This window comes from Plasmodium vivax, chromosome 14 (genome assembly GCF_000002415.2).
Source record: "Plasmodium vivax chromosome 14, whole genome shotgun sequence".
Classification (NCBI taxonomy): Eukaryota; Apicomplexa; class Aconoidasida; order Haemosporida; family Plasmodiidae; genus Plasmodium; species Plasmodium vivax.
Genome location: NC_009919.1, coordinates 2521675 through 2539128, shown reverse-complemented (window position 1 = coordinate 2539128; position 17454 = coordinate 2521675). Strand labels below are relative to the sequence as shown.

General features: G+C 45.9%; 4 protein-coding genes across 4 annotated transcripts, besides 5 other annotated features; 3 read left to right on the top strand and 1 right to left on the bottom strand.

The window, feature by feature from the left end:
- Window positions 1-69: 69 nt before the first annotated feature.
- Window positions 70-96: a microsatellite.
- A 508-nt stretch (window positions 97-604) lies between these two features.
- Window positions 605-7685, top strand: PVX_100960 (hypothetical protein, conserved; the record flags this gene model as incomplete). The annotated part of the gene is made up of 3 exons (XM_001613888.1): window positions 605-659; window positions 917-1019; window positions 1136-7685. 3 exons carry the CDS (start codon window positions 605-607, stop codon window positions 7683-7685), a joined length of 6708 nt encoding a protein of 2235 aa, XP_001613938.1.
- Window positions 4528-4548: a microsatellite.
- A 145-nt stretch (window positions 7686-7830) lies between the features above and the next one.
- Window positions 7831-7852: a microsatellite.
- A 24-nt stretch (window positions 7853-7876) lies between these two features.
- Window positions 7877-7903: a microsatellite.
- An 837-nt stretch (window positions 7904-8740) lies between these two features.
- PVX_100955 (hypothetical protein, conserved) lies at window positions 8741-10859 on the top strand (the record flags this gene model as incomplete). The annotated part of the gene is made up of 2 exons (XM_001613887.1): window positions 8741-8825; window positions 9066-10859. 2 exons carry the CDS (start codon window positions 8741-8743, stop codon window positions 10397-10399), a joined length of 1419 nt encoding a protein of 472 aa, XP_001613937.1. The 3' UTR covers window positions 10400-10859.
- A 54-nt stretch (window positions 10860-10913) lies between these two features.
- On the bottom strand, window positions 10914-12750 carry PVX_100950 (3-hydroxyisobutyryl-coenzyme A hydrolase, putative; the record flags this gene model as incomplete). Its single annotated transcript, XM_001613886.1, has 1 exon — window positions 10914-12750. Exon 1 carries the CDS (start codon window positions 12462-12464, stop codon window positions 10914-10916), a length of 1551 nt encoding a protein of 516 aa, XP_001613936.1. The 5' UTR covers window positions 12465-12750.
- A 177-nt stretch (window positions 12751-12927) lies between these two features.
- Window positions 12928-12949: a microsatellite.
- Window positions 12950-13835: 886 nt separating this feature from the next.
- Window positions 13836-16802, top strand: PVX_100945 (hypothetical protein, conserved; the record flags this gene model as incomplete). The annotated part of the gene is made up of 1 exon (XM_001613885.1): window positions 13836-16802. One exon carries the CDS (start codon window positions 13836-13838, stop codon window positions 16800-16802), a length of 2967 nt encoding a protein of 988 aa, XP_001613935.1.
- Window positions 16803-17454: the final 652 nt, after the last annotated feature.

Sequence of the window (17454 nt, the reverse complement as noted above, 5' to 3'; positions counted from 1 at the left end):
AAAAAAATAAAATGAGGAGTAAAATAAAAAAATCGTCATAACGTGCTGTGCCTTTCTTCCATATGCGTATCTTTTTTTTTTTTATTTTTTTTTTTTTTAACTAGGCACTCTAATCACGCCTCCCCCTCTGGCAATGGATTTGTCAAAATAATTTGTTTTCCCCTTTTTGGGAGAAAAAACTTTCCTCGTACATTTATTTGCATGATGCCTGTTTGCCGTTTTGCGGAAAATGCTTAGGGGGAAGCGTCGCAAGCGAGTTAGCCACGTTTTCTGTGCCGCGCGCTTTGTCACCACGCGGCTTGTACGTACGCATAATTACATAACATGTATAAGTGAATATAAAAACACTTCTTGTGTCCACGCGCAATGCCATATGGTTCAGCCCATCCTTCTGAGTGCAGCGCGTGAAGCTCTTGAGAGGGAGAACTCCGCCGCCGTGCTGACGCATCGCGCTGCTGGCCTGCGTAAAACGGCCCTGTTTTCCCCGCGCGTAAAATAATTTGGAAAAAAAGTCAAGGGGACATATTTTAAAGAATATATTTCTTTTGCTTTTTCTTGGCGGATGCGCAAAAGAGGGAAATTTCTGCTGAGTGAAGATTCCAAAATGGAGAAGGGAAAGCTTCTCAATATTTTGGAAAGGGAGCTGAAGGCGTACGGAGGTAGGAAGAGCCAACAAGTGGGCTAAAATTTCCTCGTGGGGAAATGGGAACCCAGAGGGACCGCCCAGTTGCGCTGCAAGAAGCGCAGCCCGTCGTTTGGGCGTGCGCAACTGGGTTTTGTGCTGCCCCGTTTTTGCACCTACATCTTTGCAGCTACGTTTTTGCAGTTACGGATGCGTGCAATCGCGCCCGGTCGAGCGCACACCGCTTACACGCACCCCCTTACACGTGCCTCCTTCCCCGCCCGAACACTTCAGATGAAGAGATGCTGGCGCTGTACCACCAGTTTTACAAGTCCGCGGAAGCAAACGAAAGGGACGTTGCGGAAAAGGCCTTCACCGAGCTGATTCAGCAGATGAAGTAGGCGATAAAGAGGTTGCTCCCATAAGAGCGACGCCACATGTGAGGCATACGCCCCAATGGGTGAAGCACCGATGTGATACTCATCATTTGCCTTTCCACTTGCCCCTTTACAGGAACTTCTTCATCATTTACGATAAGCGGAGCAAGGGAGACCTCATCGAAAAGGTGAAGAACTCGTTCAAGGAGGAGAGCAACGAAGTTAACATAATAGATGTGCAGCGGGGAGAGGGCGGCGAAGAGGATGGCTCGGGGGAGGGCCACGCAGGTGAAGAGAAGCACACAAGTGAGGCGAATTACCCAAATGGGGGGAGTTACTCAAATGGGGGGAGCTACTCACATGGGGGGAGTTACTCACATGAGGAGAGCTACTCAAATGGGGAGAGCTACTCAAATGAGGAGAGCCACACAGATGACAGCACCATGGATGAGAGTAACCACTCGGGGGGGAAAAACCGCAGCGCAGAGGCGAACCTGCCCAACTTCAGAAACCACCCCTCGTTTGTAAATTCCAATCTGTTCGAAAATGTGAACTTGGAGGAAGGGCAGTGCGAAGTGGACATTTTCGAGCTGTACAAAATGGGCCTAAAAATAATAGCCCAGGAGGAGGAGGAAGAGGAGCAGCAGAGGCAGAAGCAGACGCGGCAGCAGGGGGCGAAGAACATAAATGAACCCCGTTTTTTTGACACCTTCCAATACTTCCTAAACCTGCTGTGCCTGTTGTACTTTTTAAAAAATGTGTACTTTGACCTGAACTACAAGACGAATGAAAATTCCTACTCGTTTCTTTTCAAAGGATTTGAAGAGAGAAAGAACAAGGTGATCAATTATTTTTCTTTTTTAAAAAAAATACGACTAGATAAATTGCTGGACAATGAAGTGGTAAAAATATTTTGCAACTTCTTTCAGTATACGTATATTAATGAATATTTAATTCGGAACATATTCGACACCTCCATGAATGCCTTTCTCTTCACCGCTGTGGTGAATTTTAAGAATAATTATGTAGTGCCTGTGTGTAGCGGGGAGGGCGTCAACATGGGCACGGATTTGAGCAAAGGTGGGGTGATGACTTCAGATGGGATACTACTCAACGTCAGTGGGGTAAACACCTCGGCTGTAAACAACTCTACCACAAATTTTCCTACATTGAATGGGAACAAAATGAGTGGGGAATGCCCCCCAAGTGAACCCAGTGCGGACCAAAGCAACAGGGACGCGGCCATCCCACTGGAAGGAGAAATGAAAGAGTGCAGCACGAATGGACCCAAACAGGACAATTACGCAAAAGAGGACCCAACGAATAAGAGGAACCAGGAAGATTATCTAAACAAAGAATTGAACAACTTTTTTATATCAAATAATACCTTTCCCAAGGGAAGTAAAAACTCCTTTGTAGAAATTATTTGCCAAAATGAAGCTCACCATGATATTTACGCAGACGAAACTATCAATGCTCTATTTTACTTTTTTAATAACCCCTATTTGATTTTCTCCTTCCATAAAAATGTGTTATATTATATTGAAAAAAAAAGCAAAGATAAGGACTTTTTTTACACACACAAAAATGCCCATGCGCTGATTAAATATTTGAACTATTGTGTAACCACCATATCGAAAATTTTCCACATCTTCATCAGCGCTGGATTGTTTTTTAATCATCACATTTTTGAGCAGGAAAGGAATAAATATTTAAATTTTTGTAAATTGCTCAACTTTGATAGTGCTTCTTTGGACCAGGGGGGTGATGATCCCGGTGAGGGGGTTCGGGCCAAGTGCAGTGGAAGCAGGAGGGGCTCTTCTAGCTCGGCTGACGACCGGGGGAGGAACAGAAGACGGGGGAGCTTCTCCTCGGAGAGCGGCAACAGCAATACACTTCGGGATAGCGGCTCTGATGTGGGGTCCACGGACAGGAGCGCCGGGAGGAGGCATGGAAGCGAGGATAGAAGCGGGGATAGAAGCGGGGATAGAAACAGGCACAGAAGCAGACGTAGAAGCAGTCGTAGCAGGGCCAGTGCTGCGTCCTCGGCCACCGCGGCGAGCGCGACGGACACGAGGGGCGAGGCGAACCTACAAGACTTCAACATTGTGAAATATTTGATGAAGTACAAAAGCGTGGTGGGAAACTTCTGCCAAGACGACTTCAACCGCAAGGACAGCTTGGACAGCGACGGGGAGATGAAGGATGTGCTGGAGGCGGCCACAAATGAGGAGGGGCCCAGGCGTGGCATGCGCGCCGGCGCAGAAGGCAGAACGGAAGGGAGAACCCCCCGTAGAAGAAGCTACAGCGGGGGCAGTCTCAGCGAAAGTCGAAGTGGTAGAAGTGGTAGAAGTTCCACCAGTGGGGGGGAGAGCAAATACCAGGAGAGCCGATACCAGGAGAGCGACAATCTGGGGAGCAGTGACCGTGTGCAGAGCGATTCGGGGGGTAGCAGCCAAAGCGGGGTCAGTAGCCGGGGAAACCTCCCCAGCAGCGATGACCAACGTAGTGATAGCCAACGTAGTGACAGCCAACGTAGTGACAGCCAACGTAGTGATGGTCAACCCAAACGGGGAAGGAAAAAATCAAATTGCAAAGGATCGCCAAACCGATTCATCACGAAGGATGGCATATACCAACAGGAGTACACGAACAAGAATATCTTTAATGACATTTTGAGGAAAGCCAAAAAAAAAAAAAAATTCTACCAAGTTATAAGCAACATTAATAAGCTGAAAAATGCATTCGACGTTAATAAGATAAATAAAAACAAAATGATCAATTTGAATTATGTAGAACACGTAGACACCATATCGTATTTCATCAGTGTGTATAACTCGGATAACATATTTCAGTTTGATTATTATTTTTTAAAATTTATTACCGAGATAACTACTACGTATAATAGCTATATGAAGGCCTATTTAATCCCCCCGCAGAGCAGCGTAAAGTATAGGAAAGACGAATTGGAGAAGGTAACTAGCCAAATGGAACATTTCCTAAAGGAAGTTACGAAGCTGATTTACGTCTACACGTGGTGCATTCTGCACATATTTGGACACTCGTACTCCTATGTGAAGTACGCAAAATATTTTTACCAGAAGAAGTCCTTCTTCCTTTTGGAGAACAAGAAGCAGTGGTTGTTTAAAAACTTCGGCTATTTTGCGGGCGAGGCGGGGGCCCCCTGCCAGCAGAGCGGCGACGCTGGGGAGAAGCGCGACAGTTTGGGGAGTGGCTACATGGGGAGTGGCAATATGGGGAGCGGCAACATGGGGAGCAACGCCAACATGGATGACCCCCCCCGCGAGGACCTCCACTTCAACCACTTCTTCACCCCGCACCACGTGGTGGAAAACCTCAAGTACAACTACGAGCTGAAGAAGAACGCCGACCAGTTTGACAATTTCAATTTTGCCGAGCTGATTCGGACCTACAAAAGCTCCTACTTCCAGAACATAGTGGATAAGCTGCACCTAAATTTGAAGTTCATCGAAAACATCCACTTCACGCTCAACAACGCGCTGAAGAGCAAAAAAAAAAAAAAAAAAAAATTCCTCCACTACCTCTGTGTAAAGGACCAGAAGCTGGAAGACATATGTAACTCCATAGAAAATTTAAAAAGAAATATAAGCAAATACAAGAGGACCTTTCACTACTGCTTAAATTTTAACAACGTAAAAAATGTCATCGTCCTCACGTTGGAGGAAATGAGTATGAATGCGGATAAATTGGAATTGAATAAAATGCTCAATGAGTACCTTAACAAGTTGGAAAGTCGGGGACAAATAAAGAAAAGGCAAAAAAAAATCAACGTAAAAATTATTGACAATAATATCGTTTTGGATACCAATCCTAGGAAGAAGAGAAGAAGACACGAGGGGGGGAGAAGTTACAGAAAGGATAATTCAAATGATGTTATGGGCAAAAAAGAGGGGAAGAAAAATAGGAAAAATTCCAGTGATCGGAATAGCAGCATTTCGAGTTCGTTTCTCCAAATCCCAAATGGAAGGAGCTCCAGGGCGAAAGAAACGGCTATGAGTCCGAATGAGACCCACATCGAGAGCAACGCTGTGGTAGGGAAGACCCATCGGAAGGATGATAACGACTTGAACGTTTTTACCGACAATGAGAGTTGCTACGACGGGGGGGGACTGAATCAAAGTTACACCAAGAGCGACTACAGCTCGAGGCGCGCCAGTAATGAGAATCACCGTGGGAGAAGTGCGCACAGGGCGGGCGGCCGCTCCGCGAGGGACGCCGCGCGCCAAAGGGGGAGCAGGAGCCCCTACTACGACAGCACCATCAGCACGAGTAGCACGAGTAGCGTGAGCAGCGTGAGTAGCAGCGGGAGAAGTGTGCGAAGCGGGCGAAGTGGCCGTAACAGCTACCTACATGGTGATCGCGGGGGGCGCAGAAGAGCCGCGCGGCGAGCCGATAAGGGAACGGCGCCGCGGGGAGAGAACCAGGCGGGGGAAAACGTCCTGCTGACGAACGAGCACAACACGGAGAGACTAGTTTTCTTTTTCAATTTGTTAAACGGAAATAATTTATTCTACTACCTAGCACTGCACTATTTAGTAAAAAGTGAAAAGATCATGGACATCCTGCATTTCTTCCCTCTGAAGTACCTCCTGGATTTGCTCATCCTGTACGATTTGAAGGACTATATAAAATTCAAAACGATTATCAGGGTGTTTCGAATTATTTATGAGTTTAAAGATTTTTCCCCCACCGTGCGGAACCATCTGTTTTTTAACCGAAACAATTACTATCTGGACAACGCGGATTTTATGAACTTCGATTTTGTGTGTAAGTTTCTCACCATCAGTAGGAAGGACCTCTTGGCGAAGAGGCAGAGCGGCAGTGGTGGCACCTTCAGGGGGGATAGCTACGGGGGTATATTCCTGCCGCCCAGTGTGGTGAATGCGAATCGAAGGAGGAATTACGCCCACGGAGAGGGCGGGGAGTATTCCCTTTCCGATGGGGAGAGGACACACCAGGGGAGATCACTCAGGAGAGGGGGAAGCGAAGGGGAAAGCGGATTGAACACAAGAGTGCACCCAAGAAGTGTCCGCGACAACCTCCTGCACTGCGTGAGGAGCGCCTTCTCCGTCCTGAGCCTGAGGAACACGGTTAGAAGCTTTCCAACTTTGGTGAAAAATTTGCTAAACAGAATTTTAATAAGCCTAATAGGGAAATACAGCTACCTGAGCAACGACCCAAATGGGAAGGAGCATAAAAGCATAACGTACTACGCCCTCCGATTTATTTTCAACAATTTGAAGAACGTAACGCTGGGGTATAGCAAGTCCTCCTTCTTCAGCTACAGCATTAGTGACCCAACAGAACTGTATAACATGAGCATCCATAATTTTATCCTCTACCATATCTACGACTTGGCTGTGCGGACGAAGGAACTCACCATCAAAAGCTCCTGCTTCAAATTGTTGAAATATCTGCTGACGGAATATTATTACTACCCAGACGTTTTCAACGAAAAGGCACATGAATTAATTAACTCAGATATCAAACTGAACAATCTGTTTGTAAAAAATGTCATCCTCGATTTTGTCTCCTTCAACATTATGATTTGTCACCTCCAGAAAGAACTAACATCAGATGTTAACGTGTTGAATCATTTAGACCTTTTTAATTACTCTATTAAATCCATTGCCAATTATTTAATTGGGTACAAAAATAATTCCATTTTTTTCCTCATGGATAAGAAGATGGTGAAGTCGCTACTCATCAAGTTAACCTTCATGATGCCATTTATTTACAAATTAAAAATCCCTGCATGTGTTGTTAGACTATACATTCGAGTTATAAAATCGCTCGACAAGGATATCCTCGATATGATTCACAATTTAAATAAAATCGATTTGATATACGATAGCTTGTTCTATATTATCATACGGCATTTCATTTACTTCTTTTTAAATATGAACATTGAGTTAGATGAGGAGGCCTCCAACATTTTGTCCTCCTCTTATAGGGGCAAGAGCGGCTTGTCCAAGGGTTCCTGGCACGGCGGTAGCCACATTAGGGTAACCAACGAGGGGGAGCAATCAGTCGGTGGCCAGCCAAACGAGAAGAAGAGCGACGGGGGGGACTTTTTCGACAATTTGGACGAAGAAGATGGGGGGAAGCAGTACACCGCCACGGGGGAGTCACCCCAGGGGAGTAGGAGGTACCTCACCGTGGAGGACGCCTACGTTGAACAGGTGCAGCAAGAGCAGCAGCAGGAGGAGCGGCACTCGAGCGACAGCGAGGGGGAGGTCGACCACTCGGGGGGCTCTGACGCCTCCGCTGGGGTTAGCAGCGTTAGCGGTGAGCATAGCGGCGAGCATAGCGGTGATGATAGCGGTGGACATAGCGGCGATCATAGCGGTGATGATAGCGGCGACCATAGTGATGACCATAGCGATGGGGAAGACCGCGGAAGCGCGCTGCACTGCGCCGCTGAAGGGATGGAAAACCCAGCCAACGAAAACAGCATGTCAGATGTCCAGTACCTCCGGAAAATCATAAGCGAAAACGGAAGCTTCAACTTGGAAAATAACTACTTTGTGAATTACTCCCTGTACATCCTTCATAAGGAGCACTATTCTATATACGTTTTTTTCTCCTCCTTTTTTAAAAACGTGCTCAAGGAGTACAGGGAGATATCGCGTGGGCACACGTGAGCGCTCGTCCGTGGGGCAGCCCCAAGGGGAACACACAAAGTGAAGCAGCGCAGAGCAGAGCGGAGCGGAAGTAGCAACAGAATGAGCATGTGAGTATGAACAAATTTAAAGGGAATACTTTTCCTTTTTTACGCAAATTCGGTGAAATTTTTTTTTTTTTTTTTTTTTTACGTGACAAATGAATTGCATTTCATTTCTTTTTTTTTTTTTTTTTTTCTTTCTGCTTGACAAACTTTCCATTCCATGTGCTGCGCTTTTGCGGCGCGCATTTTTGAGTTGGCCCCAAAACAGTTAAATGTGTTTTTCCCGAAATTGGGGTGTTCAGCCGAAGGCTCTCCTCCGTATTTGTTCCCGGCCGTTGCGTTTTCACCGCGCGAAGGGGATGTTTGCTTGTGGGGCATCCGCGCATCCCAACACATCAATTTGTTCGAATACATTTCGGCTCCGCGCGTGCCTGGAAGGTTGGCTTTACGATTTGCCCCGTTGGAAGTGGAAATAGGGTTCACTTTAAAAACGCGCCGCAAGCACCCCGCGGGAGAGCGTAAAATCGTAGAAGCGCAAAATCGCAGAGCGCAAAAACATGCTCCGAAGGGGTGAGCACAGCTGGGTGAGCAAAACAGGTACTACCCACCTGCTCCAGTGTATACATTTGCCTACGTATGTACACGAGTGATCGCCCATTACCTGTCGATTGCAACATTTGACTGCGCGGTGGGCAGAGCTAAGATGGGACATCCTTCCAAGGGCGCCCGCTGCCCGCCCTCCTACGAGATCAGCCGCAAGGGCGCTTCTAAATAGAAGGCTATTCGGGCTAGGCTGTGCACTCAGCAAAACGTATGCACGTATGTGCTAACAGTAGCAAGTAGCGGCGGGGGAACGATCCATTAGCATCGGCCGAATAAACACCTAGCAACTGACCGAATAAACACCTAGCAGCTGACCGAGTAAACACCTTGCGCGCCCCCCACCCCCAACAGCAGGGCTTATACGCATAGTTACGGCTCCTCCCACCCCAACGTTGGTGACCCCCTGTACACTCATGCGAAGCGGTTAAAATGTTTGCAGACGACCAGAATGCCGGCAACTACTACCCAACCAAGTTGGGCATAGATAGGCCCGCCGTTGATTTCAATGCATCAAGTAGGTCAAACGTGCCAGCCCCCTGGGTAGATGCATACCTGTGGGTGTGCAACTCCGATGGTGCACCGAAAAAAGGCGAATGGGGAGTGCAATTCGGAATGTGGGCAACTGCGGAAAGGGGAAAATATGCCGCAATCATCCCTTCCCTCGCCCCTCGAAAAATGCGTCACACGCTTTTACAGTGACACTTGCGCAATTATGCCCACATGAGATTTCTTTTCTCCCCCCCTACTTCCCCAGTTTGCAACTTCCTCAAAAGCGACATATACAAGAGACAGTTCGAGCGGAAGCTGTACCCTAGCCATCCCATTTTTTCCAGAAGAGTAAGGCCCCTCTTCTGCTACAGCAACATGATAGATAGGCACGATGGTGTGCTGTCCCATTTGGCCTACTCTTGCTTAAACAAAAGCAAAGGGATGATTGTAAGTTTAAAATGGTTTAACGATGGGAAGAGGTTACTAACAGGAACGCAACTGAGCGAACTAGCCATTTGGAATGGCCTCTATTTCAATTTCGAAGACATAAAAAGAATCCCCATAGGAGGTGGGTCCGTGTCTTGTCTAGAGTGGTCCAAAAATGATAACCTCTTTGCAGGAAATTCTTTAGGGCAAATAGTCATCCTGTCATCTGCCCTAAATCTGTTGGACAATTACGCATTTGAAGGATTAACAAAATGTGTTCTAGACATTAGCCTGTCGTGCTGTAACACCAAATTGGCTGGCTGTGCCGATACGTGCAATCCCATCATATGGGATATAAAAACGAGAAAAATTATAAAAGATTTAAAATGCAAAAATGTAGATACAAATAATATTAGCTGTTTGTCATGGAACCCGGTGAACGAAATCGTAGCTAGCGGAAATAGAACCCAAACCATTTCCTTTTGGGACGTTAGAATCAATAAGCCGATTATTTCTCTCAATGCACATAAGGCGAATGTAAATAAAATAAAATGGAATCATGACGGTACGTATCTGCTCAGCTGTAGCAGAGATAGTTTAATAAAACTGTGGGACATTCGAAATTTTAAATTGTTATATTCCTACAAGAGTGATCAAAATTTGGGCACAAGATTTGGGTTAAATTATGAACCCACGTACGTAACTTGGAATCCTATACAGAATCATATTTTCGCTAGCTCAGACAACAGAGGCAATATTAAATTTTACACCACAAATGATAATAAATGCGTTCAAACGATTTCTTCTGCACATGGAATTGATAAACCGTCTTCCATCACCCTGCTTGATTGGAACCCCCTTGGACACATCCTCACCTCCTTTGGGGATGACAAGATGTTGAAGTTCTGGTCTGCATCTAACTGTGATTCCATTATTGCAAAAGAGATAGATGCACGGCCGCTTGTCAGCATCACCAATAGCGGCTCCTTCCCCAACTCCAGATACATCAATGATGAAAATGTGGTGGACGTCAGCAGTGATCAATCCATTTCGGATTCGGAAGAAGAGGGTTACAAGTTTTGCAAAATTAATAACAACTACTACAGGAGGGTTGCGCGCCCGCGGGGGAGGAAGCGCCGAAAGGGGCGCGTCGTTCGGGGGGGAGCAGTTTGACCCGGGCGGTGAGTGGCTCGGCATGCGCGGTAAGCAGTTAGGCACTTCGCGAAGGGGCTTCCCATTTCGCACGGACGACCTTCCTACAGTGGAGAAGCGTACATCCCGCAAGTGTGGAATCGAAACGGGTCGCCTCTCCTGGCCACCAATTTAGACGCCCCCTACATGAGAGCGTCAAGATGCTCCTTCCCATCCCCCCTCGCATCCCCCCTTTTTGAAGTGTCCTCCTTATGTGCTCCCCGACTTGGTAACCACAAGGGGGGGAAACAAATTCGCCACTTCGGTTTAAGCAGCCACCAAATTTTTTAATCATCTTTGTGACTTCTCCTAGTTTGTTTCTTCAATTTTGCCAACCGCAGCTGCGTAACTGGATGGGCCACGTGGGGGCATCCGTAAATGTGCGTGTGTTCCCGTTGCATTGGCGCACGAGATTGTACCTACCCGGTGGTGTGAACGGTTTTTCTTCGCCTTGGCACGTCTTTCGCCGCGCATTAAGCCGCACCTACGAACGCACTCATGTGAGCTCCCCCCGAATGGACAGCAACCCGCTGTTCGTCAGAATATCTTCAACGCTTGGACCCGCGTGCAGATCGCCACTTTCCCGCGCGGAGCTCCACTTGAAGGATTTATTTTTCTTCACGAGCAGTTCCGTTACGCCCTTCTCGAAAGTATCTGTGTGGTACAAAAAATGCTGCGTAATTTTAAAATCGTTGTCCAGCACCTCCTCCAGGGGCTTATCGTAATTGTAAAGGAAATACTCAAACCATAAGTTGCAGCTGGAGAGGCAGTTCTGGTTTATAGCTTCTAGCGTTTGTTGGCAAAAGGGGTTGCGCTGGTCCTTCTTCAACTTGCTAAGAAGATCGTTTAGGTTAGCGGCCACACTGTAGTACCTATCAATGTTGCTAATCAGCTCGTGGGTAAGTACCGGCTTCGTCTCTGTAGTGACCTTCGGGGGGTACTTGCCTAAAATGGTGGAGAGTTCCCTCTCGAACTCCTTCTGGTTTGGCCTCCCAATGTTGTAAATCTCGTTGAGCAGTCCACCCACATCTTCAACGTAATTGCTGCAAATTTTAAAGTTGACTAAATCTGCTTCGTTTAATCGTAGGGATGTCAACCCTAGATGCAGCCCAATGTTCCTTCCGAAATATTTTTTAAAAAAGTAGGAGCAACTGATATCTGGGAAGAAGCCAATCTTATTTTCAGGCATGGCAAATATGGCCTTCTTATTTATTACCCTAAATTTTGCATACATGGAAATCCCTAAACCTCCTCCCATAGCATAACCATTCCATATGCACAAGACAGGTTTTTTCATTTTGGATAAGTAGTGAATGTACATGTAGAGCTGCTTCAAATGCTGCATCCCTTTTTCTTTATTTTGGACAATGTCCTTGACATCGGAACCGGAGCAGAAGCACGTCGTGTTGCTACTTTTTATGATGATCAGGTGACACCTATCATCGCTGTTTAGGCTCTTCACAATGTTTAGCAACCCGTTAATCATATCTTTGTTAATTGCGTTTAGCTTTTCTGGCCTGTTTAAAATTATTTCGAATACGCTATTTTTGAAATTTAGAATGAGCGTTTTTTTGGACCACACTTCGGACAGTTCTAGGTCTATGACTGGGGGGAGGGGTTCCCTACTTTGGTTCTCCCCCTTTCGACTGGCCACTTTGTCTTCATCCCCATGTTTTAGAAGTGGCTCTCCTTCCCCGCTTCCCCCTTTCGCAGAATCGACTGTGGCTGCTTTCTCACTGGACACGCTCTGCTTCGTCATATGGAGTATATTGCTATCTTTTTTTTCCATTTTTTCAAAAAGTATTTCATTTCTTCCTTTTCCATCGACGGAGCAGTTGTTCCTCGCTTTGGTGAAGAAGCCGCTGACTTGTCTCCTTTCGCAGAAGGGAGCGCCGTTCAACTCACTCTGCGGGTTGGCTTCTCTGGCAAAAAAATGGCGCGCACAAAAAAGAGAGCCGCCCCTCTCAGGCTTGACTACATAATGCTGAAAGCCCCGTCTTCCGCACTTGGCCTCTCCCAGATGGAGTCGCGAGCCTAATTTTTGCATACCTGCGTTGTGGGCGGTCGGAAGCGGCGGGGTGTTACTTCGCTACGCGTATGTGTTGCGAATGCTTGGCAATGCCCAACCGCGCCTCTACACGTGTATGCCTTTGTTTGGTAAATATTTCCCCCCTTTTTTTTTGAAGGCGTTGAAAATTGCACGAAAAAGAACTTAACAAAATGCAACAAGTTGTGGAAAAAGGGGGGGTTGGCATAAAATATGAATATGTTCCTCGTTTCACGTGTGGGACTTGCAAAGCTATGTGCAGATGGAAAAGGCACCCATTTGAAGCGCGAAAATGGAGTGAACTTACCAGGTGGATTTAATCCAAATAGGAAATTATTTCCATTTTGTTACGCTCGTCCAGAGGGTTTTTACAAAGCAGTGTTGCTCAAAAGGTGAAGCTGTTTTTTTTTTTTTTTTCGCCCGCATTTGCGAATAAAAAAATATACGTGCTCTGAGCGTTGCGAGAAAAAAAAAAAAAAAAAAAAAAGTTGCTCTGCTTGGTTGAAAAATTTGCCCTCCTTTTTTGCTGATCCATTTTGACGAATTTGTTGCCACTTTTTCTGAACCTATTTGGACGTTTTACCACGTTAAAGGTAGTTCCCAGTTGGAAGTTGCCTGATTATTTATTTTATTTTTTTAACTGCATTGGGAGAAGCGTCCCCCCCTTCTTATGGATTGTATTTTCCCACTGGTATAAATCCAGTTGGCGAAAAATTCGCAATATAAACTGAACAGGGAAAAAAAAGGACCACCGATTTTGGCCCCCATTTGGGAGTTCCCTCTTCGATGTTGAAGGTTAACCCCCCGTTGGTCGACCAGTTCAATTCTTTTTTATCCTGATTGGAGAGCGACGCTGCGCTTCCGTCCGTTTCGTTACGTTGATTTTTTTTTTGTTTTCCCCCCCCCCCCCTGCTTACCACGATTAGAGATTCCCACCGCAAAAAAAAAGTCTTCTCCATCTGGTTACACCGTTAAGGCCACCCCTTATACAAGCGGGTGAAGAAGATTGGACACGCTGGATTTTTCACCCAAGCGAATCTTCACACACATTTGTTGCTGCGGTGGAAGGTGGGAAGGGCTCGCCACGTCTTTCTCCGTAAATAAGAAGCAGAAGAATTTGCGCGCAAAACAGAGGGGACAGCTAAACGGGGCGCATTTCTTCCCCACCAGTGTGAACAAAATGACACGCTCAATTTAGCCACACGTTAGGAGCGCACTTACAGCCGAGGTGTATACCACAAATAGGCTGCACCGCTTTACAGGGGGGGAGAATTGGTAAACCAATCGGCAAGCAACTTAGCAGAGGAGCCACCAAACGGATAACCTCCTTTTTTAACTTCTCTCTCCCTTTTCACCTCCACCGCGCAAAGGATGAACACAAATGAGTGGAACACCATTGACAATACCCACTATGGGAAGCAGAAGCTGAGTATCATGCTGTGGAGCGGAGAAGATGTGCTGCGGGACGGTGTAGCCTGTTCGGGGCACCTCGGACTTATTGCCGTGTTGCGGAACAAAGACAAATTCGACGTTTACAAAAAGGAAGACAATTTAAAAATCTACACGAACATTGGGAGGCTAATATCGAGCTGCAAATTAAATTCGGATGGGCTAATCTGCTTTGGCTGGAACAAAAATAATGACTTGGTTTTCCTTTTTAAAGATAACATCGTGAGGGTATACTCCTGCTTTTGCGAGAAAATTTTTGTTTTTTCCCTCGACGAGAGCATAAAAAATGAGGGCATTCTGTACGGATCGATTTGTAACGAAGGAATAATTATAATCACGGAGCGGCTGAACGTTTTTGTAAATTACTACTTTAATGGAAATAACTGCGTTAGGTACCCCTCGGTGGACTTGAAGGGCAAGCCCAATTGCTTGTGCTCTGTAGAGGAGGACCTCCTGAATGAGGAGCTAAACATCGAACACGACTACTTTGACAGCAGGCCCAATAACGACTTGCTCAGGCTGAATATTAAAAATTACATTACCAACCCGTTTGACAGTAAGAAGGATACCGAGAGTGAGGGGGTGAAGGCAAAGAGTAATACCCTCACGGAGAGCAGCGACAACTATAATGATGACCTCGCCTGTAGGGATGACCTCGCCTGTAGGGATGACCTCGCCTGTAGGGATGACCTCGCCTGTAGGGATGACCACGCCTGTAGGGATGACCACGCCTGTAGGGATGACCACGCCTGTAGGGATGACCACGCCTGTAGTGGTAACATCGCGGTATCCTCCAAAAAGCCAAAAAGAACTCTCATGAAAATATCTGCGTACGATTTGAACAAAAGGGAAGACAAAAAGAGGAGCTCCAAGAATAACGCTGCTTCGAAGAAGAAAGAGGAAAAGGAGTTAAACATACACCTCCTCATTGCCCTATGCAACGGAGGCTTTGTCCTCATGAATAAGCATCGCCTGAAAATTTACGAAACGGATAATTTATCCCCCTATGTTAACATGTGTCTGTCTAAGTCGGGCACCATTTTGGCCTTCCTCTCGGAGAGCGGCGTCATCAAAATATTTTTAACGAAGAATTTAAATAAATGCATAGAGGAAACCGTTTTGGATGGGAAAAAAAGCATCAAGCAGATCGTCTGGTGTGGCGATGACTGTCTGGCAGTGTACACACCGATGATAACTCCATCGAATTACATTCAACATATGCTCTTTATTGGGGGACCGAAAAATCAATGGATCCCCTACCAGTATAGAAGCGATTTATTTCTTATAGGAGACATTTATGGGGTAAAAATTATAAGCAAAGAAAATTGTGAATACATTAGCCGAATTAGAAAATCTACATTCAACATTTTCAGCATCGGTAGCTGCACACCATCTGCTATGCTTTTTTATTCCTATGAAAAGTACAAAAATGGGAACATCTGCCTGGATGATGAGATACGAGCTTTTAATAACAATTTGCATGTAGCCATTGACGAGTGTCTGAATGCAGCTACCCATGAATATAGCGAAAGTGTTGTTAATCTCCTCCTGCAGACTTCCCTATTTGGAAAAAACTTTATGAAAGCCAATTATGATTGCAAGAAATTTTTATTAACTTGTTTATACCTGCGCATTTGTATGAATGTGCGAAGACCCCCCTTGGATATCTTCCTCACAGCCTCGGAGTTACAGCATATGAGCATTCCATCCTTTGTAAATTATATTGCCAAAAGGAAGGAGTACCTTCTGGCGTACCGCATTTGTGAGTATGCAGGAATTAAAACGGACCAAATACTGATCGAGTGGTGTAAAGAAAAAATTGAGAAATCGATCGAGCTGACAGATGAGCAACTCTGTGCAGCGATTACAGACAAAATTGGGAAGAAGAAAAATATGGACTATTCGTACATCGCGTTCGTTGCCGCGAAATGCTTGCGGCCGCAGCTAGCCACCATCATCATTCAGTATGAAGAAAATAAAAAGAAACAAATTGACATGCTGCTGAAACTAGCCAACTACGGATTAGCCATGGAAAAGGCCATCCTTTCGAAGGACATCGAATTGGTCTACATGTGCATTGTAAACATTTTAAATCAGGAGAAGGTGAATGCGAACGGAGAAAGGGAGCTCTCCACCCTCATCGATGTTTTTAACAAAAATGCTCAGGCAGCCAATTGCTTCTACATTTATTGTAAGAAGACGAAGCAGTACAATTTGTTGAAGGAATATTACGAAAAGAGTGGGCAGCATTCGAAGGCCGCCTTCGTCACGTTGGATTTAGCCCTTTCGAAAAAGAATTTGGATCAAAAGAAAACCTGGCTGGCATACGCAGCTGGTTTTTTAACCACCGACCAGATGAATAGCCACATCAAATTTGTACACAAATCGTTGATGAATAATATAGACTTGTTGAATTACCAAAAGGAACTAGAAATAAAATATAACAAAAAATCGGTTATAGGGTACCCCCATAAGATTCAGGGACTGTCCCTCATGAGCACAGTAGAGTATACCCTATCAGTAGGGGAGTTTTTGGACGCAGATCATATTTTTAAAAAATTTAAAATTTCCGAGCCGAAATTTTGGAGGTGCAAAATACACGCACTTGCCAAAAATAAACACTTTGATGAATTGTACAATTTTGCCAACTATCGAGTGTCGCCAATCGGAATGGACTACTTCATCGAATGCGCTCATGAGTATGGCTCCGCTGCGCTTACCATCAAGTTAATACAAAAAATTAAGGACTTGAACGTGCAGCACAAGTGGTTCACCAAGCTGAACATGCAGAGTGAGGCCGATAGCGTGCTGGAAGAAATCAAGGCGCAGAAAATGACCACCAGCTCGCTCCTTCAAACCATTTCAGACGCCATATCGAACATGCGCTAGGGGGGGGAGGGAAGTTCTCTGCCCGCCCTGCTACCTGGAAAGTGGTCCCGTCGTTTGAGGCGTATTTGTGTTGATGTGTACGTGTGCACTCTATATATATATCTTTTTCTTTTTTTTTTTGTGTGCGCTGAAAAGGAGCTAATTTTTATGTTTTCCAATTTAACTCTTTTGAAAGGCGCTGCAATACGCGGCGCGGAACAACCCGTGGGACGAATCCTTTTCGGCCAAATCGCTTTGACAAGTCAGCTTCTTAACTTAAAAAACATCCGGAGTTGCTAGTTGGACGGGCGCCCCGCAATCGCGCCGATGAGTAGCACAGGTGCGGGGATGGGCAAAGACAAGGTGATGCGCGCACAGACAAGGAGGTAATACGTACACACACAATAAAAGGGCGTGAAAGGGCGTGCGCGCAACACTGGGCGTTTTTAAAGGGGCGAGGGGGGTTCACCGGGGGGTGGCCCCAAAAATTCGAGGTTTCAAAAATTCGAAGCTTCAAAACTTCGAAGCTTCAAAACTTCGAAGCTTCAAAACTTCTCAATCTTCGAACCATTTTTGACAGGGCACAAATGCGGGCTGCGCGCAGCTGGCGCGGCAACAAATTCGCCATCGCGGGGGTAAGCATACTGGCATGCCCCCGCTACGCCGCTAAGCC